This window comes from Drosophila melanogaster, chromosome 2L, assembly GCF_000001215.4.
Source record: "Drosophila melanogaster chromosome 2L".
NCBI lineage: Eukaryota > Metazoa > Arthropoda > Insecta > Diptera > Drosophilidae > Drosophila > Drosophila melanogaster.
In genome coordinates, this window is record NT_033779.5 from 10,302,087 (window position 1) to 10,327,981 (window position 25,895).

Below are 25,895 nucleotides of genomic sequence, written 5' to 3' on the forward strand. Positions count from 1 at the left end.
TTCTTCGCTTGAAGTTTGTACACTCTATATTTTTCTTAAATTAAGAAATTATACAAAAACATCAAGAACTAATTTGTTTTGGTTTGATTATTTAAAATGTATGCATGTTTTTATTCATTTTTAATTAGATATACAAATGTGTAGCTTTGAAATGCCGTCAGAAATAAACGACCTTTTTAAAAGAGAATAAAACTGCACAAGTTTACTTATATTTTTTTTTACGATTGAAAGCCCACGGTCGCGTGACGCAAGTTGTGTGTGTGTTTGAAGAAGTGTACAAGTGCAATATCTTTATAAATGTTTGAAATTTCTCTAGGTGAATATTTCACAGAAGCCCGTAAATGTAATAATTAAAGTGCATTGAGCTCCGCTTTACGGAAATGCTATGGATTGTGTAATTTCCTGCAGTATCCGTTGCTGTTTTCAAGACTACCAAAACTACGTTTTCCGGATACCCATTTTGGAATGCAGAGAACAGGGTTAATTAACACATAACATTGGAGCTCCTCTCGAAAGGCAAATAAAAAGTTTATTATACAAATTTAAGTTGGATATATCGGGAGCTTGAATAAACAATGGTCAGCTTAATCTAATTCGATTCTATTCTCTAAGAATAGGCTGCTCGTGTGCATCTTTGATTCCTTAATTTTTAAGTGCGAGCCCAGCAAATCGTCCATGGTGATGCGGACGTTGTTGCGATCAAGCGCTGTAGCTGACGGATCTCTGGACGTGATGAGCTGCCTCATTCGGTAAACTGAAGCATTCCGGCACATTTCCCGCAGGTCTGAGCCCGAGAAGCCATTTGTGAGCTTGGACAAGCGATTCAAGTCGACATCCTGACTTACTTCCTCCGATTGGAGGATCAGCTTCAGGATGTCTTTTCGTTGGGTCTCCGAGGGCAGACCAATGTGGAATTGGGCTGGCATGCGGCGCACAATGGCCTTGTCTAAATCCTGCGGCCTGTTCGTGGCACCCATCACAATCACCGTCGAGTTGGCGTTCGTGCTGAGGCCATCCCACAGCATCATAAACTGGGTCTTCATCATGGCGGTAGCCTCGTGGTCGTTCATGTTTCGAGATCGCAAAAATGAGTCTATTTCGTCAATAAAAATAATGCATGGCTCGATTCGCGATGCAAGCGAGAAGACAGCAGAAGTCAATTTCTGGGATTCCCCGTACCACTTGTCGGTAAGAATGGCGACGTCCAAGTTGATAAAGCGCATTCCCGCCTCTTTTGCCGTCGCCTTCGCTATCAGCGTCTTTCCACAGCCCGGTGGTCCATGGAGCAGGACGCCTTTGGGCGCCTGCCACAGCTTCGAATGCTTGAAGAGATCCTTGTGCTGGATTGGCAGCACCACCGATTCCCGGAGCTCCTGAATGACTGAATCCAGACCGGCGATATCGGCCCAACTGACTGTTATGTCGGCGGGAACAACAAGATGTGACGCAATCATAAGCTCGTAGTCGCTAAACTCTTGCCCTCTTAGCTTGAAGCCCTCCTGCTCGGCTAGCCTGCATGGAAAAGGTTTACACATGTACAATATATGCTATATGAGTCTAATATAAACCTCTTAAGCTGCTCCTCAGCCAGAACTTTGGCCTTTTTCTTGTTTTTACTGGTCGGATCCATCTGGTTCATCATCCATTTCACCGAATAATATGTGATCAGCGAGGCCACAGACAGGCGAACCAGTACCTGGAATATCTGCCCCTTGCTTAGATCCGATCCGCCCAGTCCGAAGTTGTCCATGTTTCTGCAGATATTCTATTTAGAGCAAATACGTTGGCCTGCACGAATCTAATCTTTCTTGTTCTTATTCCCCATGCACACCGACGACAGTGTGACCAGGTGCTCCGACTGAAATTGACATCGATAAGCTCAAAATTGCTGCCAACTGAATTCAATTTTTGTTAGCCTATTCCTTTTCCACTGTTCCGAAAATATTTTTTCAGCTTAAAATAAAAAGATTTTTTTTTTTTTTAATTTTGAGTATTAACATATTGGGCATATATTAAGTGAGAGCATTGTGAAGCATGAAGATTAAAACCCACAAATTCAAGTGACAATTTTGCTCTTAGGGTGTATAGTGCCTGGGGTCAATACTCCAAATCTTCAACTTGGCGTCGATCCACGGACGAAGCTTGGCCACGCTGGCGTACACTCCGGGAATGTTCACCTCGCCGCATCCGATGCCCCAGGCAACAATGCCGGCGGACTTGAAGCGGTTCTTCTGGCCAGCAATTGGACACACCAGTGGGGAGCCACCATCACCCTTGCAGGTGTCCTTGTCCTTCTCACCGCCGGCGCAAATGAAGCTGTCGTGCAGAATGAAATGCCTGCCGAGTCGAGTTTCGCGCAGATTCGTCTCGCACTGCTGCTCGGGCACCACGGGCATGTCGACCTTCTTCAGGATAACCTGATATTCCCCATCCTTGCCGAACTTGTTCTTGCCCCAGCCGGTGGCATAGCAGCGATCGAAATCGAATTTATCACCCACATTGGGCAGGCAAACGGTCTGAATGTTCTCCTGGAGGGTGAATGGACTTTCCAACAGCATGACAGCCACATCGTTATAGAGCGATCCCTTGTTGAACTGCTCATGGTAGATTATTTCCTTGACATATCGGTCTTCGTGCCTTCTGATCTCAGTCTGCGTTTGCGTATCCCATTCGCCAGCTCTCACTAAATGCCAGTTCATAATTAGATCTCATAGATGGCATAGATGGCATGTACACTTACCAACAATGCTACTGGGCTGTTTGTTGTGAACGCAATGCGCCGCGGTCAGAACCACATTGGGAGCTATCAATGCTCCTCCACATTCGTACAGGTTAAGGTTGCCTTCTTCCCGGAGAATGGCCAGCATCCAGGGGAATTCGCCGAATTCGGCCTCCTGGTTGACAGCTCCAGTGATCTTAAAGCCAACGCCGTTGGGATTTTGGTAACCGCAGCCCTCGGGATGATCAGGCTTAAACTCGAAAATCGGATCTTTTCTCTTAACAAATAAAATTATAGTTTAATTTAAGTAATCAAAGCTTATTGGTATTTATGTATGTGTTACCTTGTTGGGCAGATCACAGCAAAGATCCAAATAGTTCTTGCATTCGGCGTCCGTACCAAGTCGAATGTCAATGATACCATCGCCACTGGTGTTAATCGTATCATTGGCGCACAACCAGCGAGGAACACACTCCTTTTGATCGCCACAGGACTGGTACTGCGTTGAACTCGATCCTCCGTTTTCGGATCCCGTGCTACCGGACGAATCCTTGGGGTTCACCACTGGCGGGGGAGGGGATGATGGTTTGGGTGTTTCGTCCGTTTTAAAGATGTCCGATATCAATTTGTCCAAGGAAGAGTCCTGGGCACCACAGGAAAATATGCACAGGCATATTACTAGGCAATTTAGTAATATCATATTCCTGGAAAGCAAAATTAAATCATGCTCTTTACATATTTACATAATTAAGGTCAGAAAGCTCACTTATTCGAGGAAAGAGATGAAGATGAAGGTAAGCAAAGTGAGTAAAGCTCGAGTATTGGTAATATAATAATGATTGTTATTGCTGGAATATCGCACTTAAACCGGATAAAAGGTGAATGTGATTCCCCCAAAACAGAGTGACACATTTTAATGGAAGGGAGACGCGGATACGAATACGTTTATGTTTATGCGGCGAACAATTAACCTAATTAACTCTAGAATGTATTGTCTTATCAGTGAGGCTTTGCTTTCTTTTTTGAATACTAAAATTCCGAGCAAATATATACATATGTACGTATTGTTTCTTTTAGATCGCCTCATTATCAATCCTGATTGCTTTTTTGTTTAAATATGACTTTTGGCGATAAGAAATGCTAATGTATTGCGGTGGGTCAATTTTCGCTGTCAATAAAAACAAAGCATGTATAATTACTTTAAAACACAAAAATAGTTTCTTATGTGTAAGCGCAATCCCTCCATTTTTCGCAAGAGTTAATAATAAGTTATAACACACTAATTAATTGCCATTTACACACAAAGGTTCACCATTTTTGCTAACAATATGTTCCTTGCAAATAAAATAGGGCAAAAACTGGTTTTAGTTTCGAGTAAACTTAGCATTATACAATTCTTCTTCATTAACATATATAAATGTATTCCCATTGCCGCTGATTTGTGCTCATAAAAGTACGTGAGGCGGTGATATTTTGTACACTTTATTCATTGAACTTTAAGATCTTTTTGATTGATTAAAATATGTATATACACATGTACATACATATATGGATGAAAAATGTATTGTAGATGTTACAAGACATAGAAACCACCAAAAAGATTAAACTCTATCAGATATCCACATAACTGAACTACACATTTTCAATAAATTGAATTTGAGTCCAATTTTATTTAGTATAAAGTGTACTCTATTAGTAAGACTTACTTAATTTATCAAAGTAGCGCAACGTTCGCTGAGCAATGAAGAAAACACTCAACTGAATTGATTTCTTATTCAATCTTAAGTCTCAGCCGATGATCTTCTGACGAGAAGCTTTGAAAGCTGGTTCCAATTGAAGTTCCCAGCTTACGTATTACACAGCGGAAAACCAGTTCAAAGTTTTATTTTATTTTATAAATTTATAGATAATAAACATACACAAATTATGTACGTATATTTGTTATTAAAAACCGTTTTAATGGTTTAGCGTGTTTGTAAAATGCGATTTCAAATATTTATTTATTTTTATTCTCGAGCCAAGGAACAACTGGAATTGAAGCCCGATAACGATAGCTGTGCGACAAAATCGAAAGCATCAGTGTGTCCGTGAGTTTCGCCTCTAGACCTGTGTGTGTGACATTTGATGCGCCTACACATACATATGATGAACAGGAATTCTTTTTAGTTCATCAAATGAATACAAAGTAAAGTAAATTGAAAGGAAGCGCCGATCGCAGTTGTTCAGTATTCAGAGAAACATGGAGCCGTTTACCCATAATGATGGCAATCGCGACGAACTAATAATTCAGCAGAAACGGGATATTGAAAAAGAGGTGAGTCTGCAGAAACACTTACACACAATAGCGACAATGAACCGAGAAATAATGCCGAATTTCAATAATTGCAGATCAGCGACACAACTCCCTTGGTCAGCGAGCAGTTGCCACTCACCTGCTTGTATGCGGAATACAGTGGCGACGAGATCTTCACCGCCAAGATCCAGGATCTGTCCAAAAAGTACAAGTTCATTCGCCGCACCCGCCCCGATGGCAATTGTTTCTTCCGAGCCTTCGCCTACTCCTACTTGGAGTACTTGATCTCAAACACCAGTGCCTACCAGGAGTTCAAAAAACTGGCCGAGGAGTCCAAGGAGAAGCTCGTTCAGCTGGGATTTCCTAGTTTTACATTGGAGGACTTTCACGAAACGGTATGTTTAGCCGTACAAATGCAAAACGAATTCCCTATGCTTATGCAGCCTTTTGTATGTCCAGTTCATGGAAGTCATCCAGCGCGTTAGCCCCGACAATGCAGGAGGACACAGCACGGTCCAAGATGAGTTGCACAAGATCTTCAATGAGCAGGGTTACTCAGACTACGTGGTGGTTTACCTACGTTTGATCACCTCGGGAAAACTGCAGGAGGAGGCCGATTTTTACCAAAATTTCATCGAAGGCGACCTCACCATTGAGGCGTTCCGCCATCTGGAAGTGGAGCCGATGTACAAGGAATCGGATCACATCCACATAATCGCTCTATGCACCGCCCTCGGCGCTGGAGTTCGTGTCGAGTACTTGGACCGTGGCGAAGGTGGGACTGTGAAGGCCCACGATTTCCCCGAGGGAAGCGAGCCCCGAATTTACCTGATATATCGACCAGGCCACTACGATATACTGTATCCAAATTGAATTGCTCTCAGTAGTTTCTAGATTACGAAACGATTTATGTATATAAGATGTATAATAAACTACCATTTATTTGCATATATGGTGAATATTTTCCTTCTCTTTTGGTTCTGCATAAGATTGAGATTGATTGATTAGCCCAGCAATGGAAACACAGATTTTACACATATCGTAGATGTTAATTTATTTAAACACTAATCTTTATTATTTGATTTGAACGATTGTGATAGTGACATAATGAAATTGTCTAATGTTTTATAAAATATTAAGTTTTATTAACGGTACTTCGCCATCATTTCATCCGGAAATTTCTGGCGATGCGCAGACAATGAGAGGTTGACAATAATCTCCCGGTCGTCCATCCGTCAGGCGCCTCCACAGTATGATTTAATTGTAGGATGATATTGACCACAAGATTTCAGCTCAGTAAAGACTTCGGTAAAAAATCCCGGCTCAGCATTGATTTTAAGCATTTTATCACTTAGCTTGTTCACAATGACGAGGCACCTGTATGTTACATTAAAGATTAAGATGCAGATGGAAAATATTTCATTGAAATTAACTTATTATTTGACATACCTGTCCCAAAACTTTTCCTTCGAGTCTTCAACCAAAAACGGTTTGAGTGGATAACTGATTTCATTGCCCATATACGAATAAGACAGATACAAACAGGTGAGTACTGATGCCTGAAGATCCGATTCCTTGCTCTCTTCTCCGCTGACCAGCTCGCGGACTAGCATGTAGACAAACACCACATTGGCTGGGTTTATGAACGCCACGTCCTTGGAATTAAATGTTGTGCTTATTGTTTGAAGGACATGTGGCAGAGTAGCTACTGTACCTGCCATCCTTGGAGCAAAAGGCTGCGATCCACTGCTCTGAGCCACATGACCGCATCCCCGGCATCGAAATTGTTTAGCCTCTGACAACGACAGTGCAAGAACATGCCCAAGCACTTAAGCAATTCCGAAGTGGAGGCCTGCGAGGTGTTCGAAAATAATATAAAGTATCCTATATAAAACCAATTTCATCTTTTGTTTGGAAAGCTGAAACCAGCTATCTTTGACAAGCGGGAGTTTTAAATCTATTGTATCGCTTATATAATTAAATCTAAACGTATTTCTTTAAATCAGTTCCAATTCCTGAACTTAAGGATGTACCATGCAATAGATTCGCCAAAGAAAATATATTATCTCGTATTTTGTTAAAGAACTTATTATGAAACACAGTGAAATGCTTAAAAATCTCATGATTTGACTTTCATTATATGATATGATATGGTATCTAAGTTCAAAATTTTCTTTTCAAAAGTATGCTACACAAGTTGGATCCCCACTAATATGTTAGGATCTCAAAACTGACTTGCTAGATATAATACCATATTTTGGTACAATACGCACCTGAATGACGGTCTTGCGTGGGATCTGGTTGGTGTTTTTGGTCTGAATGGACGAGGCCTGGACTTGCTGGGGCAGGCTGAGCGTCAGGGGCTGTTTCTGGATCAGCTTGTTGTGGTTCGACATGGAGTTCTTGTTGTTGACCTTGACGGGGTCTTTCGCCTTGGAAGGATTCTGCGATTTACCCGGCGGACCGGTCATGACCTCCTCCCGGATATCCTGCACCTGATTCTGGTTCTGATTCTGATTCTGATTCTGGTGCTGGTGCTGATTCTGGAGCTGAAGCTGATGCTGGTGCGGATGGGGATGGGGATGCTGGTTGCAGTGCTGCTGGTTGTGCTCATCGATGCGATTGCAGTGCAGCTGGATGTTGCGATTCTTGTCCGAGGACGAGGCGAACGAGGACTCCAGCAGCTGGGCCTTGAAGCAGGCCGTGGGCAGGTTGGCGCACTTGTTCTTGTTCTCGATCTTCTTCTTGTTGTGCGACGTGGAGAGCTTCTTCCACGAGAGCGCATTGATGAAGATCGAATGCTTCTTCAGGTTCTTCTCGAACGAGCTCTTCTCCGCCTTGAGCACCGAGTTCTCATTATGCGTGTCCAGCACATTGGTGATGGTGTCCTTGGAGGCGTTCGCCAGATTGTTCAAATTGTGTGAGCTCAGCTGGGTTTGTGTCTGCAGATTGATGTGAACGCCGCCACACTGACCACCCGGCTGGCCAATCACATTCTTGGCCATCGGATGGCAGGCGGACTTCTTGTTCTCCCGATTCTTGGCATTGTTCAGCTGCTCGTAGGAGAAGTTGTTCAGATGGGAGTCTATGGAGCCAGTGCTGTCGTTCTCGTTCCGCATATCGGTCGAGTGATTATATTGAAAATTTGGCTGGGACGAGTAGATGGGATGGCGATCCCGCGGATTGAAGCTCAACACCGTTCCCATGATGGCTGCAATTGCGAATGGGTTTGCAAATCAATAAGACTGAGACCAAGACCCTCGTCGCCCTTCGTTAGTAAGGTTATTTTAAAATATTGATTTTCAATCAAAGTACTCATGCCTCATTCTCACTTAAAGCAGTTATATTCAAATGGATAGCATTCAAATCGAAATCACACCCAGAAAACTCAGCTTAATTTGTAGTTTCTTAAACTTTATTCATGGATACCAGAGGTAGTTTTTACCTTATTAGTTTCGTATTACTCGGGGGAAAAAAAATCTGCCAAGTGCGTTTGTAAATCCGAATATCCTTGCGCAGCAGCTCGATGTTATGCCATTTTTAACGGCTGCATAATTACACTTATCTACGGTAGCCGATTGCACCAATCATATATTTTTTCAAGCACTAATTTCCACCTTGCACTTGTTTATGAAAACATCTTTTCGCCACAAGCTTATGAAATAAGTACACAGTCTTAAAATCGATACAAAGTATGCGCAGGCCCACAGGCGAGGGTGGGCACTTTTCCTTTTTTCGCGTTTCTGGGCATGCTCAGTGAAGGTGTTTTCCAATTACTATTACTATGTCCTGACAGGCGGACGGGCCTGGGTCTATTTTTAGAAATTCTTAAAAGAAATGTAAGAAACCAAGAGAATTGTTATTTTTCGCAAAGATATTTTTTGTATTTCTATCTAACAACGTATTAACAACTTATTATTCTTTGTTTTAAGAGATTTGAAGACATTTTTTCAGAGTTAAATGAGTTTTTTTAATAATCAGCCAACTTAAGTTAGAAAATTTAGACTTAAAACTGAGGGTTGTTAACGGTTTCAAAGTTTTTATACATAAATATTTCAGATAAACAGTGCTGTACAGCACCTAAAGTCGCTGCCAGTGCTGAAAACGCAATGGTGGTTGTTTTTTGGCCATCGACTGACGTCCTTAATCTGAGATGAATGAATGATTCAACTAGCTTTGATAGTATTTGTCTTGCTAATCATGTTGCACACCCCTAAATAAGACATAATTTTTATTTAACAATTGTAGCATATTCGGGTCTAAAATTTAGTAAGAGCATGCTTCCTGAACAAACAACACAAACGGTTATCGCAAGATCACCCAACAATGACTGAAGAATAAAAAATATACTGCTAAACTGCTTAATTTTGCTGGTAATATTCGGATTGATGAACATAAGTAACAAGGGTCCCATGCTGGCCGGTAGATGGTCTTCTTTGTAATTCTGCAGAAATGCAAGCTCTGCAATCACAAAAAGCAGAACGGGAATGAAAACACTGGTGTTCGTGTAAAGAGCCAAAAGAAATCCAAAGCAAGCCGCCAAAATAATGTGAACTCTGCTCTTAAGAAATGCATTTCGTGACGTGGTTCTTTGGGGCGCAGGTTGTTCTGGCAGAAATGAACGCCTTATTGGAATATCCGGCTCCACCTCCGGATCGGAATATTGCGTATTTGAGGGTTCACCATCTGCAATTAGGAAATCATAAACATTTATAGATGGAGAGTTTGACACAAATCATAACATTGGCATATGTACAATATATGTACACATCTGTATGTACATAAAAGATCATGTGTTACCGAGGTTTTCATTCTGAAACGCCGACGTCGATCTGCTATTCAATTTGTCCAGTCGTGCCTTGGACGCTTCCAATATTTTCTTTCTGCGCAATTCCCGCCGCAAAGCAAGCGACTGCCGTGCAGAATTCGCATCTGCTGTTCCTGAATCATTACTATCCATAATTATAAACACTAAGATAACTTGCAATTTGACAATTTGGGTGTGACCTTATTGCTGTAAAATACCATCTTGCCCCTGTCAAGGTAACGCCGACAAGCCGATTGGAAACGAACCGCTGTTGGTAAATTTTAAACCAAGCCGTTATTTGAGTAAAACATATGCATTAAATATTAAAACTTTTTCTTATGGAAACCTAATAATCATTTTGTGTCACAAACCAATGCGAATTGAAGACTTGGAAATGAGAGCTCACCCTTAAGGATTTGGTTATTTATTCAGAATTATTATATTAACAATACAAATGTAATGACGTTAACACAATTACTTATAGTTTCTCCAAACGTCTGGGCGCATATAACAGGACATAGGCGCAATGCCAGTCTCCGCCACCGGAAAGCCGCAAAATCTCGTCCGTGGCCACGGCGGAGACCTCATCATCATCGAACTTGAACCACACATCGCCGCTGGAGCGAACCCAGGCCACATAATGACCCGACGAACTGGAGCGTCCCTTGTGCGTGAGCACCGCCTGCAGCGTATAGTATCCCGAATTGTTGCTGCCCAAGTCGTCGTCGAACCAGAACTGCTCGTACTTAACGTCCTTCTTCTCTTCGTTGGGTTCATTGCGTTTGACAACGTCAACTTCCATTTTCTTGTCTTCCAGATCCTTGAATTTCGAACGCATTGGGCAGAGCTTGTTTTGCAATTCGGGGGTACACAACTCAAAGGCATCGAAGTCAATGGGGAATTTGATATCCTTCAACACCTTGGCATTTATGCCCTCCTTTCCTTTGTATTGAAAGCGCACGAATTGTACGGTGAGATAGGCTGGAAGTCGGCTCACCAAGTACTGAAACAGGATAAGATTAGTTTCGTAACGCGAACATTAGCTACAATCCTTACAGTTCGAATGTACTTTGCATCGCGTCCCAGGGTTTCTGATTTTTTCACCAGCTGCTCTTTCATTTTCTGAAAATGTATGCACAATTAGCGCTGCTTAAAAGTGCTTACGATTATATACTGACAGATTTCAGACCACTCTGCATGTACTTCACATCCATGGAAATGAAGCAACTTAACTGCAAGAAATTTTCGCTTGTTACTGTTGAAGGTTCATCGGGATCCTCTTCTGAGCTCATCTTAACTTCAAAAGTGCCACCAAAAAACTGGTCGATAAACGAGCTAAAATTGGAGTATCCAATAAATATTTTCGAAAAGAAGCATAAAGATTGTGTGCACACACTTACCTGTGCCTTTTCTGGACAGTATTCGAGGGTTCCTGGTTTTTTGGCCGCAGCTTTTGCTGCAACATTTTCAGGATCTCCGCCCAGCACTCATTGGCGTCCTGCTGCCTGTATGTGCCATTTTCGCCAGTCTGGGCAAATTGCGGTGATGCCCGGTGCAATGCCTGCAGCAGCACAATTGGCGTCACGGTGGTGCCCTTCTCCATTTGAGCAAATATAGACTTCATGGCAGACGATATGGAAAATGCGGTCGACATAGTGTCGGTTCCATCATTACTGAAAGTGCTCAGGGCAGTGCGAAGCTCGGGCACTGCATTCAGGCACTGGACAGTGGCATTCATGTAGCACGTATTGCCCAGATTTGTCAGCCCAGCCGGTAGACGCATCTGAAAAGATGTATAGCTTATATGAGAATATATAGGTACATAAATACAAAGAAAAAATAATCCGCAAATAATGATATAAGCAAATCAAGGATCTAAAGCTTATTTAGTTGGATTGCAATAGGAACTTTTGCATTTTTACTATAACTCTCCTATCTAGTTAGTTGTAATTGTAATCATTATTGTAATTGCCTTAAATCCGGCAAAATACCTACCGCTGTGGCTGCCTCAGCTTCATTCATGTCCTCAATGAATTTGACAGGAGTGGCAGGCACTTCTGGAACACTTTCCTTGCTGCCCAGCAACAGGACCACAGCGCCCTACAAAAGAAGAAACCGATGCTGGTTAGGCGCCAAAGTATAATGGATGGCCACTTACGTCCTTGATCTGCAGATTCCACTGGTCATCCTTCAGAATGCCGCCCTTGCACATAACTTTCTGGCGATCCGGTTGAACGCCAGTGAGGGCAAACAACTGAGCCTTAAACAAAATCGGCTCCTCGTCGGTGTTTACAACGATATCTGTGTAGAGCTCCCGGCCCCACTTCACCTTAACTGAAAGTAGGACGATTAGTCTGTGCGCAAACAGGAGTTGTAAAACACAATGCTACCTTTAAATGCGGGCATGGCTAATTTTTTCTTTTATAAAAGTTGTTCTTTCTGTAAAATTCAAAGTCATACTAGCCGAAGCAGAGATGCGCAAAACACCGATACTTTTCTGCATTGCGAACTACATAAAGTGCACCAGTTATCGTCCAGTTTGAAATCCTCGAAATGGAACGAATTGAGCAGTGATCAGCAAAATACTTTAAAATAAGTATTTCAACAGATAAATTTAAATACATTTATTGTTGTTGACAGAAGTAATAAAAAAGGGCTTAAAAGAAGTGCATATAATATAATAAGAATTTTCATTCTTGTAAGTTGCTCCACTTCTTATTATATGATATCTTGTTCCTAAATTGGCAATACAATTAAGTTTTTATTAACTAATTAACTAAACAATAAATAAAGTTCCCAGTTTTAAATATTTGGACGCTCACAAGATTCGAATTGTGTTCTATTTCATCATTCCAAAATAACAAAAATACCGTAGTCCGATTGACACACACATTTCAACCACCATAAACATCGATAAAACAGCTGATAGTTTTCCAAATTCATTTTTACAATAAGTTAATTGCCCACATCGGTAAATTTATTAGAAAATTATTCTATTAAAACGATAAATGATGAATGAAGCGGACAGTTTAACCGAAATATTCAGGGGCGGCTTACCTCACTGCCTTCTGATTGTGTTTTCCCTGTTGTTAACATGCTCACCGGTAATGCCAAGCGAATTCGAGGTTATTTCCATGTCCAAATACGATCTAAATGGACAACATTATGGTAAGCAAATAATGCAAATGACATATATTAATTATGTAAGTTCATTGTAGATCACGTCTCGGATATTTTGTACACCAATGCATCGAATATAAACTTAACAATTTCGAGGGTGCGCTGACCCACATTTTTATGTGCACTGACGAGGGCTTTATTTAATTAGCACTTTTGTATCTCATTAAAACACAATTTTCACTAATTATTATTCTTATCCGATGTATTTTGGAATATACTTAACTAACCATGTGAAAAATGATTATCTTCAATTTTTTAGGAAGCCGCGTAGCTTCAATATCCCTAGAAGCGAGGTCTTTGTACTCGTGGAATACTTCAAGACACTGTGTGCTCACACGGTAAGTGTAAACTCTTCACTACTGTTGCTCGAAATGTTTTTAACATTGTAATTTGCATCAAACAGGTTAACCGACTTGTCAATCCATGATTTTGATAAGTTACGGCAAGGTGCAGGAGGCCTTATTCTCATGTTGCCGGCGAATATCTTGAATCTGGATCCAGAAACCAAAGAACTTATAACTATTTTGGAGCAATCAATGCTGACCCACACAGCTGCTGTTCCCATTTACTTCGCTCCGTACAACAAAGATTTGGAAAAGATCATCGATGATATTACGTACACGACTACGGACAGTCCGGGTCAAAATCAAACAGCGTTGGCACAATTGGTTGTAACCGTCTCGGCCAACAGATATCACATTAATGTCGGCGGCGGCAGCATTGCGGCCAATAAGAATAGCAAAATTCCCATTATCCACGGCGAACTGATACCCAATCAATTGGCCCTAAAACCCACGGAATCTGTTGCAGATGGACAAAAACTCCCCGTCATCTTGATAACCGCGAATCTGAAAACCTTTGGTATATATAATGTAAGTAATCTGGTGACTGAGTAGATGAATAATTTAGTCTCTGATTTTGCAACCTAAAACTAAAATAACACCATAATTCTGCTTACAAGATAAGGGCTTCTTATCTGAAAGATTGTGGCCTTTATCTAAGTGGTTCAAGTGGATTTATGATTCTCGGCAATGATTTGAAAGGTCAAAAGAGCTTATCTGAAGTAGATTCACTTATAATCATAATTATTTTGTCTTAAATTCAAGGATTATCCGGTGAATGCTGATGCTGCAGTTTTGCTGGTGCTGATGGAGTTGTTTAGTAAATTACACTATACATCCAGTATGGCACCGAAGTATCGACTCAGATTTTTGCTTTCGGACGCAGGCGTCCTACTAAACTTCCAAGGCTCCAAGAAGTGGCTCGAGGTTGATGATAATGCGCTGCAGGTAAAAAAATGTCTTCTAAAGGTTATATATATCAGTTTTTATCTAAAATCTTTATCTCTATTAGAACGTTGAGTTTGTGCTCTGCTTGGACACCATTAGCGAGAGCTTATCCTACACAACGGAAAATGCTTTGTACATGCATGTTTCCAAGCCACCCAAGGATAAGACTTCTATTAGCAACTTCTTCAAACTCTTGAAGTCATCAGCTGAAAAGTATTCCAATGGTCTGGCGGTCGAGGGTGTGCATAAGAAGATCAATCTAGCAGACACCAAACTGGCCTGGGAGCACGAGCGGTTCAGCATAAAGCGCTATCCCTCGTTCACTCTATCGTCTGTAAAGAGTCCAAGAAGCCCCATTCGTACAACCATTTTCAAAAACGACGAGAGTCGTCTAGTGGAGCACACTCTTAACACGACGCGAATTATTGCGGAAGCTCTGGCTAGTTTTATGTACAAAGTGGATCCAACCTCCAGCATTTTTGAGGGACAGTTGGTAAGTTTGCAATGCTTGGCACTTAGCAAGATATTAACTTATACTTCATCTTTAATTTTATTAGGCCATTAAGGAGGAAAACATCTTGCCATACTTTGGAGTTAAATCCATACTGCATAATAACGACGTGAAGGATGCTTTCGAAAAATATCTTAACAATGTTAAGATCATTTACGATAAACCCGACGCCAGAGACCCAGAATTTATGTTCTATAACGAGAACGAGGTTAAACTGAATGTTTACAGAGTGAAGCCGGCGATCTTTGATCTCTTCCTGACTTTCGTCATTGGCGCCTATCTATTGGCTGTATTCCTGGCCATACAATACTTCCCCCGGTTTTACGATGAAGTTTCCAAGCTAACGAAGGAGGATCCCGCGGGTCAATCCAATGGACACTCTTCTGAACGAGTCAGAATGAAGTCACATTAGTAACAAAATGGTATTGAGTATAATATTGCGATTGCGAGTAGGGAAACTTATGTTCAAAATTATTTTTCAAAACTTTTCTAATGCTAATTGAACGATTGTTAATAAACTCTATAGAACTGTAGAAATCTGTCCACGTCCATGTCCATGTGGCTATCGAAATTGACTCCTTTTGTTTTAAATGAAAATGGCTCCGATTATCATAAGTACATTTTTTGTTTTATTGCGTATAAATTTGGTTTATGTTTAATATAAATATTATTTGTGTACAGCGTAATTAATTGCACTCATTAATTAGCACGAGCCGTTGTTGAAGTTAGAACTAGCTGAGTTATGCGCTCGACTTGGCTTCGGTAGTGGGTTCCAATCCAAGTTCGATGAAGTGGGCGACGACTCCCTGAATTGGCCCTTAAACTTGCTTATCTTGCTTATGAACAAATTACTTTGGCCTGGTAGTTCATTGGTATCCGATGTGCTAACTGATATGTTGGCGGATGTCACTTCCTTGGACGATCTATTATTAACGTTATTTAACTCATTGGGATAGTTGTATTTGTTCTCAGCATATGAGGGCGTTAAATAAACCTTTGTGCCCTTCGCTGCGCTTTCGTTTAGAATCTTCTGATTCCTACTTATGGACTCTAGCACTTCCTTGATGGACTTCTTCTTCCTCATCCTCGGCGTGGGCGTGGAATTCGATTCCCGTTCCGCCGATAGGGAAGATCTATAGCGATCGTTTGTGGGTCTCTCCTCATATCTTAATCTTACATTATTTTCCAGCTCAAACTCTTCTCGTATTTGTAGAACGTCGCTGGTTTCAGATGGGTTCGGCTGAATTACATTGGAAACCACATGGTTCTCCGTTTTCTTTGATATTGCACCATTTGCATTGAGCACTTCTTTTTTGGGCACTTGACTGGAAGCACTGGAACTAGTAATGTTCTCTTCGAAAATCTGAGAAATCTGTTTGACCGTGCCAAATGAATTGGTTTTCCGCTCTTCCACATAGGTGTTATCATCTGGCTCGGGATGTGTCCTTAAAGTTGCGGACTCCACGGGTAGTTGACCAGGTTCGTTGGCAATGGACTGCTGTTTTTCCAATGTAGAGGCGCCACTACCTTCTTCGGAATCTACCAAGACGACCGATTGCTTGACAACCTCAGCATATATCGGAAGTTCTGCCGGCTTTGAAGTTTCCTTAACAACTAAGTGCTCTTCTGTGATAGCCACAGGTATGGTACCATTTGGCTTTTTGTTGACTTGGTTTACATCGTTATTTGGTTTCTGTTCGGAGCAGACGGTTATGTGTTCGGAAGACTGCTTTATGTGAATGCTAGCGTTGCACTCGGGAGTACTGGAAGTGCAGGGATTAGGCTGGCCAGCAGTATTAGATGTGCTGCGTACTTTTCGAATCTGAATAGGTGTGCTGGGTGTTTCAGGTCTATGGATCTGCTTTACGTGAATGGTGCCATTACATTCCGGTTTGGGGGAGGTGCAGGTATTAGTAGTGTTATCGGATTCGGAGATAGTGACCTTTTCCTTATCAATGACCGTGCTGTATCCATTGGATTGCTTGACACTGATGGTTTGTGGTGCTTTCGAAGTGCTGGGGTTGGGTTCGCTATCGCAGATGGGTGCAGTAATCAAAATTGTTGGTTCATTTGATTTGGGGACATCGTCTACAACTTCTTGTTTTATTAAAGATTCTTTTCGGTTGTTAACAAACGCGTCAATTTCAGAGGCAAGAGACTCAATGTCTCTGGTAGCTAGGTAATCTTGGACCTATAAATATGTTATTCAATTTATTTGAACCTTGTGAAAATGAATTGGATTTACCACAAGTTTTGGCGGCGGCGGAGCTCTCCTCTTCTTGCGATATCTTCTGCTGCTCATGGGGGAACTAGGACACGATTCCGGCTGAGACTCGAAGGGATTAGAGCTGGCTAGACTAGATTGTGATAACCTTAAATGGCAACAAGTACAATTACCATCATATTCGAGTTTATAAGTTGCGTATATCTGTACCTTATGCTCTGATTATTTGCCGAGGGATATCCGGAAAACTGAGTTGTGCTTCTGTAGCGATCATTACGGTTGAAGAAAGTGCCATTTGAGGACAATGAGTCCGACTAAGTGAATGAAATAGTTAATAAATAGTTATAATGTTAAATACTTGTAGATTTGTGTAATCACCTCCCGTCGCCTATCAATATCTTGCAGGGATGTGTGTCGGTCTCCGCGAAAAACTCTGGAGTTCAAATAGGAACTGCATATGTGGGTGTTAATAAAAATCTTGCCAAAATTAGCAAATTAATTTACATACTTATCGTTTAGATCGCGTCTAAGAGTGGGCGGGCTCTCCGATGTTTTGTTTATGCCTAATGTTGAAGACTTCTTCTTACGAAAAGAATACGATTTCCTGAAAAAAAGACACAAAATTTAAATTGAAGATAAAGAGCAATGATCTAAAACTCTGACACAAAATGGTGCATTAGCCAAGTTATTTATACATTTTAGGGATCTCGAGGTACTAAATAAACTAAAGAACTCACCACAATTCTTGCAGGTTTCCAATTGACAGACTATGTCTGCCATTCTCGTTCTTCTTTTTGCTGAACCCAAAAAATCGAAGGCGTTTGTGATTATCATCTTCGTAGAATGGATTCAGATGCTCCGGATAGTTGTATATGGATATGTGACTAGTGTTCCTCTTGTTCCAACTCATTGTGAACTAGTGTTTATGCCCGCCGTTAGTGAATCTGATTAAAACAAAAAAACAATACATTAAGCAAATAGTTATATATTTTCAAAACCATTCTATGAGCGCACTTTGCTGTCGATGAGGTTATATATATATATATATATTGTAAATTTCTATATACGAGAGCATTCAAAAGCTTATCCCTAGTTGTATTTCGAATACCATATACCCCTGATCTTTGTAATGTTCGAGTATAAATATAATCACCAGCATGACGACATAACTATTTATTGATGGGTGCAGTACGTTTCTACACACAAACCCGGTTTTTGTGGCCTTCAAAATTGGTTATATGAACTATAAAGTATATGTATATTGTCAATCAATCGTATATTATATACAAAATTATTAAGGAATTAGCACTACTGCAAAAATCAAGCGATTCGTGCAAGAAACTAATTTTTAGACACACCTTAACCAAAATTCGACTAACCTTACCCTAGAGTTCTGCTGGTTATCATGTTTTTTATCAGCAAACTGAGTACAACAATTATAATTATGCAATTACCGTTGACTTTCTTTCGATTTCCAGAGGCAAATTAATTGTCAACGTTGCTAACTGATTAAGCAGGTGACGAATCACAGGGCTTATACTAAGTTACTTTCGAAAAAAAAAAAAACAAAAACAACATTAAAACAATACTAAATGTTTATATGTATGTATATATTTTGAAATGTGCTTTTGTTTATACGAAAGTTTTTTGAGGATACATGAATATGTACATACACATATGATGAGTACACTTATAGCACGTATCTGTGAATATACGAATTCACGGGTTTTTGTTTGGAAAATATCATTTTAATTAGAGTAAAATATTCTTTCATGAGCATAGAAACTGACTGAATACACTTCGGAATAAAGAAGACTATTGAAATTACATAAAGTGCTAGATTTTTAGATTTTATTTGATGCATATTGCACTTATTTTGTATCTATAAGGTTTCTGAACATAATATTCTATATGGTATATGTTAAGATCCATTTCATTTTCTTCAGAAGATGATGAGTTCTGATGGCCTGCGTTCGGTTGGTTTGGGGATCCCTGGAAATTTAGCAGATACACGTCTATAATGATGAGCTAGAGATCGCCGCTCATTGAGCACGAACGATTGGAATGATCACATATCGCACCGAAATCTTTAGAATCAATATTATATCGCACTGTTGACACTTTTCGTATATTGATTATGTGTAATCTGGTATCATATGATGGAACGCACTGAAGTTTGGACATTTTTCCGGCGGGCCTTGTATGTTTATTTAGTTATGCCAACTGTTGGACGAGGGTTTATATTGTTTAAGATATCTTAACTTAAAGCTCTTTGCTTTCGCCAATTCAACAGGTGAAAAGTGATCACGCACGAAGTTTTTATTTTTTTGGGGGGGCACGCGCACGTCACTAATGTGAGATCATTTAGATTATTTTAAACACAAATAAATACACACTTTTCAATAGGCATTCCACATAGATCGGACATATAAAAACATTGGCGTTATATAAAGAATTTTCTCATTCTCGCCACGGCTTTTGCTTTTTGTATCCATTTACAGTTTAACCATTGGGTACACGGTACACACGGGTACACATACATAGGTACACCTTTCGGTACAATGTAGATAAAAATATACACAGGTATGCCCGATGAGTAGGGGATTGGTAAATGTATTCCCGATGACCTCAAATGCTCCGAGTGCCGAGCTTTTCGCGATACTCACCCACCGAGTTGTACTTTAAGACTAAACGAACTTGCTGAACTTTGTATAGAGCGATAGAGATAGAGAGCTTTGCAACAATGCGAGGGCTTTTCAAAAGTTATAGTACACGGTCGACAACAACAAATGCAGTATAGCGAACGAATGTGACGATTCTATTATGATCGTTTATGTTCGGTTATAAGGCGTGGAAAAGTGTCATCCATTCCCAGACATCTAGACAGCCAAACTTAAGATCATATGGCTGCGTTCTAGACATTCTGAAGAAAGCCAAAAACAAAAGCATGTATTCAGCAAAAGTCGACAAGACATGAGTAACTCCAATCGAAATATTTGGGCTATAAACCCAAAAACTGGGTGTATTCACTTGTGTACTATTACCTCATGTCTTTTTATTCTTTTTCAGATACTCTACGCGTTAATACACCTTCTGTACACATTGCTTAAGTTGGAAAATGTATGTTTATGGAGCCTAATATAATAATTCCATTGTTGTTGTTAAATAACGATTACATATTTAATTATGTGCAGCAAGATAAATAAATTATTCATCACACCATTTGTCACCGTCACAATATCTTAAGGTTTTTGTAATTCATATAAATGGTAATACCATCAATAAAATACGTATCACGAAAAAGTTATTTTCGAAAAATGATTTCGACTATATTATCTGTGTAAATATTAAAGATAAGCCAAGTTTCTCGAAACAAAGTGGGCTTGTCTAAAGTAACACAGTTTTGAAATGCAAACATTATTGTGGACAAAATTATTTATTTTTTCTACGATAATATGGGAAGAAATTTACATTTCATACACTCATGGTAAGTATTGACAATATGATTATAAATGTAACCACTGCTTACTTTCGGATTGAAATCACTGCGTGATTAAGATCTGAAATTCACAATATTTTGATATTATTTTATTTTAAGTTTCTATTTTTTAGCATAAGAAACACTGGCAGTCTATGGTGGCTTAAATCTATGTTGATTTAGTGTACTATGTAAAATCTTCAAGATGTATCCAATAACGTTTATATATCGTGTCAACAATGATAAGGTAACTAAAAGTAGTATTTGTTTTAAATTTTAGATTTGAAAGTTATCTCGCTCTTACTCGAATATGTTGCTCTTATCCTGTGCGAATTCCGGGCTTTTTCTTAATACCATACCATAGTTGTTTATTAACAACAAGTTTATACACTGTTATTAAGTTCCCAAAGTCGTTGATGCCCCACGGAATCACATTTCTAAGAGGTCACATTAATGACATTTTATTTTTAATCTCTTAACACAAAGATTGAGTCGCGACAAATGCGAAAATGTCCAAGCTGAGTTTTATTACATAATATAGAATTAATATTGATTACATACAAAATTTTGAATGACTGGACTATGGGAATACCCAAAAACTAACTTGAAATCAAACGATTGGTTGATAAGTCATTAAAAATTGCAGTTATAATGAAACTAAAACTTAAAAACTTTTCAAATTAACAAATTCCAAACTGAATACCCTACTCCCAGAAATGAAATAATACGACTAAATTCTATAATGTGAGGTACTCTTTAGTCGCTAGATGAGCTTACACCTTTGCTTTAAATTGTATGTTTTGAATTAAAATATTAAAAGCGCGTTATCAGTTATTCTAACCTCCGCCAATGAAAATATCATCGCGACAACTGAAAAATTTGTTTGAAACACACGCGACAAATTATTTCAGCGCATAGTAGTGAGTATTATTCCCAAATTCATTGGAGCACATTGTTAAAAATTAGCATTTAGTGTAATAAAAAGTTATACTAAATATTAGTTAAAACATATATGGATTTGTTGTTAAGAAACCACGAGTATAACTCCACCTGTTGAATTGATAAGAACTTAATTTTTTTTAGGATCCCTACCGGAAGAGAGGTTCAGAGATCGGCGACATTCAACTAAAGGCCACCTCTGAAACTTTTTCTCCAAAAATGGTTGTGGATTTCGTAGCCGGACTCCTGGGCGGTAAGTTTACCTCCCCAACTATACAAAAAAAAAGCACCTTATCAAATAGATACCTATTTGAAACCCAGGAGCTGCTGGTGTTCTTGTCGGCCATCCCTTCGATACCGTGAAGGTCCACCTGCAAACCGATGATCCTCGCAATCCCAAGTACAAAGGCACATTCCACTGCTTCCGGACGATAGTGCAAAGAGACAAATTCATAGGATTATATCGTGGTATCAGCAGTCCCATGGGAGGAATCGGATTGGTGAACGCCATCGTTTTCGGGGTCTACGGAAACGTGCAACGCTTGTCCAATGACCCCAATTCGCTGACGTCACACTTCTTCGCTGGCTCCATCGCTGGTGTCGCCCAGGGTTTCGTGTGTGCGCCCATGGAGTTGGCCAAAACGCGACTCCAATTGTCCACGCAGGTTGATAGCGGCATCAAGTTCACTGGACCCATTCACTGCCTCAAGTACATAGTAAAAACGGAGGGTATCAGAGGTGCCTTCAAGGGATTAACAGCCACCATTCTAAGGGATATTCCAGGTGAGTACGATGTACATCGATGATGATAACGACATTTAGGCTAACATTCCATTTCGTTTGCTTGACCAGGCTTTGCCAGCTACTTTGTGTCCTTCGAGTACCTTATGCGTCAAGTGGAGACACCCGGCGTTGCGTACACTCTAATGGCCGGCGGATGTGCTGGCATGTCGTCCTGGTTGGCGTGCTACCCCATCGACGTGGTGAAGACCCACATGCAGGCCGATGCCCTGGGCGCGAATGCCAAATACAATGGCTTCATCGACTGTGCCATGAAGGGCTTTAGGAACGAGGGACCGCAGTACTTCTTTCGCGGTCTAAACTCCACCTTGATCCGGGCTTTTCCGATGAACGCCGCCTGCTTCTTTGTGGTGTCCTGGGTACTGGACATCTGCAATGCCAAGGGCGGCATGGATTCCGTAATGCATTCCGATCAGCCACTGACTCTCGTCAACCTAGACAACAAGAGCCAAGCGGACTTGGAGGCGACGGCGCCAACGGTTGAGGAAGTGGTGCGCAAAATAATCACGGACAATGCCATGTCCCATCAGTATGTGTCCACGCCAAAGGATGTCGTTCACAGCCATTACACGAGTAGCACAATCAACATTCCCAAAGAATCTAAAGCACGTTTAGCATCCGATTGTAATTTAAAATAAAGTATAAATTGTTTAGTACCTTTATAAATGCGCTTGTTGAAGGTAACAGCTATTTGAATTATTCATAATTTAAGTTTATTTCAACGTAGTGATATTACAATTAAATACAATATATTAGTCTATGTGAATGCTTTTAAGAACCGCAGGACATGCAGGCGTCCTTATTTTCGAGCGAACAAACCATATCGGCCATTTTCCGTTCCCTATCCTCTTCGTACTTTTGGGGGCTTCCCTCGGCGGTGCCATTCTGGCCATTCATGCTCACTGCACCCTGCTTCTTGTTCACGGTGAACTGAATGGCATTCGCAGCTGGCTTGGTGCGCAGATAGTACATTCCGGTTTTGAGACCAGCTTTCCAGGAATAAAAATGTATGGAGGTCAGCTTTCCATAGTTTGGCTCGGCCACATGTATGTTGAACGACTGACTCTGATCTATGAACGCACCACGATCGGCGGCCATTTTAATCGTGGACTTGACCGAGATTTCCCACACCGTCTTGTACAGATCGCGCACCTTCGGGGGTATGGTCTCAATGTTTTGGATCGATCCTCTGCTGGATATGATCTGGTTCTTCATGTCGTCGTCCCACAAGTCCAGCTCGGTTAGGTCGCGCAACAAATGATGGTTGACCACCTGGAATTCGCCGGACAGAACTCGCCGGGTGTATATGTTTGTGGTGTAGGGCTCGAAGGATTCATTATTGCCCATTATCTGAGCTGTAGATGCCGTGGGCATGGGAGCAACAAGCAGAGAGTTCCGGACACCGTGCATCCTAATGGACTCCTTCAATTTCTGCCAGTCCCACAGGTTCGTTGGCACCTTGTCCCACATGTCGTATTGCAAAATTCCCTTGCTTACCGGGCTGCCCTCGTAGGTTTCGTATGGACCTTCGGTCTGGGCCAGTTCGCAGCTGGCTTCCAAGGCGCCATAGTAAATCGTTTCGAATATCTGCTGATTCAAGAGACCGGCTTCTTCGCTTTCGTACGGGAAACGCATGAGAATCAAAGCATCAGCGAATCCCTGAATACCAATGCCCACGGGACGGTGCCTCAAATTGGATTTCCTTGCCTCTGGCAGAGGATAATAGTTGATATCAATTATCTTGTTTAGATTTTTGGTAACTATCTTGGTGACTTCCTTGAGCTTCTTGAAATCATACGTCTTCTCCGGCGTTACAAACATGTTGAGGGCAATGGAGGCCAAGTTGCAGACTGCTATCTCATCCGGTGCGGAGTATTCTACGATTTCCGTACACAAGTTGCTGCACTTGATTGTGCCCACATTCTGCTGGTTGCTCTTCCTGTTGCAAGCGTCCTTGAACAGCATGTACGGATTTCCGGTCTCCACTTGCGCCTCAATGATGGCAAACCACAGGGATTGAGCCTTAACCGTTCGGTTGGCCCGACCCTCTTGCTCGTATTTCTCGTACAGCTTTTCGAATTCATCGCCCCACACGTCGTGGAGACCAGGACACTTGTGGGGGCACATGAGCGACCAATCACCGTTGGCCTCCACGCGTTTCATGAAGAGATCGGGTATCCACAGGGCGTAAAACAGATCGCGTGCGCGATTCTCTTCTTTGCCTGTGTTCTTCTTCAGTTCCAGGAACTCAAAGACATCCGAGTGCCAGGGTTCCAGGTAAATGGCAAAGGCACCGGGACGCTTGCCGCCTCCCTGATCCACATAACGTGCCACATTATTGAAAACCCTCAGCATTGGAACCAACCCATTCGAAGTTCCATTTGTGCCGCAAATCGATGTGCCCTTTGCACGAATGCAGTGTACGTTAAGTCCAATGCCACCGGCGGACTTGGAGATCATGGCGCACTGCTCCACAGACTTGAAAATGCCCTCGATGGAGTCGGCTGTCATGGTCAGAAGGAAACACGACGACAACTGCGGCCGGTTTGTGGCAGCGGCAAACAGTGTGGGCGATGCATGCGTGAAGTAGCGCTCCGATAGAAGATTATAAGTTTCCACGGCCGCATCGATATCCTCTCCATGGATTCCGATCGCCACGCGCATCAGCATATGCTGCGGTCGCTCTGCGATCTTTCCGTTTCTTTTGAGCAGATAGGAACGCTCCAGGGTCTTGAAGCCAAAATAGTTATAGCCAAAGTCACGATCATAGATTATGGACGAGTTCAGCCGTGTGGCGTTCTTCTTAACCACATTGTAGTGAAACTCGGATACCAAGGGCACTTTTTGATTCGTCTCCTTGTTTACATGATTATACAGATCCTCGAAGACGTCTAATAAGAATCATGATTGGATTAACCGAAGAACTCAGAATACAAGCTATGAACTTACCAGAAAAAGCCTTCTTGGTTTCCTTGTGCAAATTGGACACTGCAATGCGAGCAGCCAGGATGGCGTAGTCGGGATGATTGCATGTTAATCCAGCTGCGATTTCTGCTGCCAAGTTGTCCAGCTCCTGGGTGGTCACGCCGCAGTACAGACCATTGATGACTTGCAGGGTGATAGTAACCTATAAAGATAAAGCATAATAACACATCAGGAAAACTTCCCAAATAATCTGCTGATAACTTATTACAAATGGTTTGTATATCTTGGGACTCCCACATGAGTTTCACCAGGGGCGCTCGCACATTCTGTTGCAGATAAAATCAAACCCCATCACATATAAATACGCATCATACTTACTAGGTTCGAGTGCAACCTGTGTGATGAGCACCTTTAAACAATAGAAACAAACTTACAGGATCAACAAAATCCATGTTCAAGTTGTAGCAAAGCTTCTGGATTCTTGAGGTTATTTTATCGAAGTGCACCTCCTCCTGCCTGCCATCTGAAATAAATATATTAAGAACAGTCATAGCGACAAGGAATTGTAACCCACCTCTCTTAATAACATATAACTTTGAGGTTTTCATGGACTTGTTCTTCAACATCTTGACTGCTATATTTCACAAGAGGCGGCAAATTGATTGTTGCAAGCACAAAAAGGCGCCAAATTAAAGTCATTATTAGTGTTACCGTGCGACATGTTGATCA

At 41.2% G+C, this 25,895-nt stretch overlaps 10 protein-coding genes across 21 annotated transcripts; 3 read left to right on the plus strand and 7 right to left on the minus strand.

Annotated features, from left to right (window-relative positions):
• Positions 1–86: 86 nt before the first annotated feature.
• nmd (no mitochondrial derivative) lies at positions 87–1,861 on the minus strand. Of its 3 annotated transcripts, none has more exons than NM_001298872.1 (2): positions 1,569–1,861; positions 87–1,512 (listed from the first exon to the last, which is right to left on the minus strand). In NM_001298872.1, exons 1-2 carry the CDS (start codon positions 1,748–1,750, stop codon positions 585–587), a joined length of 1,110 nt encoding a protein of 369 aa, NP_001285801.1. In that variant the 5' UTR covers positions 1,751–1,861; the 3' UTR covers positions 87–584. The 3 variants fall into 3 exon arrangements, with proteins under 3 accessions (NP_001285801.1, NP_001285800.1, NP_609373.1); NM_001298871.1 differs by having other exon boundaries at positions 506–1,512; positions 1,697–1,861; NM_135529.3 differs by having other exon boundaries at positions 506–1,512.
• Positions 1,862–1,982: 121 nt separating this feature from the next.
• On the minus strand, positions 1,983–4,508 carry CG5390 (uncharacterized protein). 2 transcript variants are annotated; one of them, NM_135530.3, is made up of 4 exons: positions 4,426–4,508; positions 3,063–3,423; positions 2,741–2,996; positions 1,983–2,683 (listed from the first exon to the last, which is right to left on the minus strand). In NM_135530.3, exons 2-4 carry the CDS (start codon positions 3,417–3,419, stop codon positions 2,076–2,078), a joined length of 1,221 nt encoding a protein of 406 aa, NP_609374.1. In that variant the 5' UTR covers positions 3,420–3,423; positions 4,426–4,508; the 3' UTR covers positions 1,983–2,075. The 2 variants fall into 2 exon arrangements, with proteins under 2 accessions (NP_609374.1, NP_001285802.1); NM_001298873.1 differs by having other exon boundaries at positions 4,426–4,479.
• A 327-nt stretch (positions 4,509–4,835) lies between these two features.
• Positions 4,836–5,959, plus strand: CG4968 (uncharacterized protein). The gene is made up of 3 exons (NM_135531.3): positions 4,836–5,033; positions 5,108–5,407; positions 5,472–5,959. The coding sequence occupies exons 1-3, from the start codon at positions 4,959–4,961 to the stop codon at positions 5,883–5,885; spliced, it is 789 nt and encodes a 262-aa protein (NP_609375.1). The 5' UTR covers positions 4,836–4,958; the 3' UTR covers positions 5,886–5,959.
• Positions 5,960–6,044: 85 nt separating this feature from the next.
• On the minus strand, positions 6,045–8,870 carry Cdk5alpha (Cdk5 activator-like protein). 2 transcript variants are annotated; one of them, NM_001273391.1, is made up of 5 exons: positions 8,458–8,870; positions 7,286–8,223; positions 6,727–6,864; positions 6,462–6,667; positions 6,045–6,389 (listed from the first exon to the last, which is right to left on the minus strand). In NM_001273391.1, the coding sequence occupies exons 2-5, from the start codon at positions 8,216–8,218 to the stop codon at positions 6,248–6,250; spliced, it is 1,419 nt and encodes a 472-aa protein (NP_001260320.1). In that variant the 5' UTR covers positions 8,219–8,223; positions 8,458–8,870; the 3' UTR covers positions 6,045–6,247. The 2 variants fall into 2 exon arrangements, with proteins under 2 accessions (NP_001260320.1, NP_523535.2); NM_078811.3 differs by having other exon boundaries at positions 8,458–8,688.
• A 93-nt stretch (positions 8,871–8,963) lies between these two features.
• Positions 8,964–10,013, minus strand: l(2)SH0834 (lethal (2) SH0834). The gene is made up of 2 exons (NM_135532.2): positions 9,813–10,013; positions 8,964–9,698 (listed from the first exon to the last, which is right to left on the minus strand). The coding sequence occupies exons 1-2, from the start codon at positions 9,970–9,972 to the stop codon at positions 9,244–9,246; spliced, it is 615 nt and encodes a 204-aa protein (NP_609376.1). The 5' UTR covers positions 9,973–10,013; the 3' UTR covers positions 8,964–9,243.
• A 165-nt stretch (positions 10,014–10,178) lies between these two features.
• Usp14 (Ubiquitin specific protease 14) lies at positions 10,179–12,310 on the minus strand. 2 transcript variants are annotated; one of them, NM_001273392.1, is made up of 7 exons: positions 12,210–12,310; positions 11,978–12,153; positions 11,815–11,919; positions 11,220–11,602; positions 10,998–11,154; positions 10,876–10,941; positions 10,179–10,822 (listed from the first exon to the last, which is right to left on the minus strand). In NM_001273392.1, exons 1-7 carry the CDS (start codon positions 12,223–12,225, stop codon positions 10,298–10,300), a joined length of 1,428 nt encoding a protein of 475 aa, NP_001260321.1. In that variant the 5' UTR covers positions 12,226–12,310; the 3' UTR covers positions 10,179–10,297. The 2 variants fall into 2 exon arrangements, with proteins under 2 accessions (NP_001260321.1, NP_609377.1); NM_135533.2 differs by having other exon boundaries at positions 10,230–10,822; positions 12,210–12,284.
• Positions 12,311–12,705: 395 nt separating this feature from the next.
• Positions 12,706–15,483, plus strand: CG4972 (uncharacterized protein). Its single transcript, NM_135534.3, has 6 exons — positions 12,706–12,987; positions 13,259–13,337; positions 13,403–13,871; positions 14,106–14,288; positions 14,353–14,781; positions 14,846–15,483. Exons 1-6 carry the CDS (start codon positions 12,828–12,830, stop codon positions 15,209–15,211), a joined length of 1,686 nt encoding a protein of 561 aa, NP_609378.1. The 5' UTR covers positions 12,706–12,827; the 3' UTR covers positions 15,212–15,483.
• On the minus strand, positions 15,411–21,016 carry CG5381 (uncharacterized protein). Of its 4 annotated transcripts, NM_001273393.1 has the most exons (8): positions 19,690–19,716; positions 18,478–18,570; positions 17,761–17,967; positions 17,532–17,627; positions 17,402–17,474; positions 17,234–17,337; positions 17,045–17,171; positions 15,411–16,990 (listed from the first exon to the last, which is right to left on the minus strand). In NM_001273393.1, exons 3-8 carry the CDS (start codon positions 17,931–17,933, stop codon positions 15,503–15,505), a joined length of 2,061 nt encoding a protein of 686 aa, NP_001260322.1. In that variant the 5' UTR covers positions 17,934–17,967; positions 18,478–18,570; positions 19,690–19,716; the 3' UTR covers positions 15,411–15,502. The 4 variants fall into 4 exon arrangements, with proteins under 4 accessions (NP_001260322.1, NP_001260323.1, NP_609379.1 ...); NM_001273394.1 differs by lacking the exons at positions 18,478–18,570; positions 19,690–19,716 and adding an exon at positions 20,806–21,016; NM_135535.3 differs by lacking the exon at positions 18,478–18,570.
• Positions 20,390–22,904, plus strand: CG4995 (uncharacterized protein). Of its 4 annotated transcripts, none has more exons than NM_164914.2 (5): positions 20,390–20,510; positions 20,622–20,748; positions 21,585–21,693; positions 21,762–22,223; positions 22,293–22,904. In NM_164914.2, the coding sequence occupies exons 2-5, from the start codon at positions 20,707–20,709 to the stop codon at positions 22,877–22,879; spliced, it is 1,200 nt and encodes a 399-aa protein (NP_723564.1). In that variant the 5' UTR covers positions 20,390–20,510; positions 20,622–20,706; the 3' UTR covers positions 22,880–22,904. The 4 variants fall into 4 exon arrangements, with proteins under 4 accessions (NP_723564.1, NP_609380.1, NP_723565.1 ...); NM_135536.3 differs by having other exon boundaries at positions 20,636–20,748; NM_164915.2 differs by lacking the exons at positions 20,390–20,510; positions 20,622–20,748 and adding an exon at positions 21,400–21,421.
• Positions 22,905–22,939: 35 nt separating this feature from the next.
• Positions 22,940–25,857, minus strand: RnrL (Ribonucleoside diphosphate reductase large subunit). Its single transcript, NM_057679.5, has 4 exons — positions 25,741–25,857; positions 25,601–25,689; positions 25,191–25,368; positions 22,940–25,132 (listed from the first exon to the last, which is right to left on the minus strand). Exons 1-4 carry the CDS (start codon positions 25,790–25,792, stop codon positions 23,013–23,015), a joined length of 2,439 nt encoding a protein of 812 aa, NP_477027.1. The 5' UTR covers positions 25,793–25,857; the 3' UTR covers positions 22,940–23,012.
• Between the last annotated feature and the right edge of the window lie 38 nt (positions 25,858–25,895).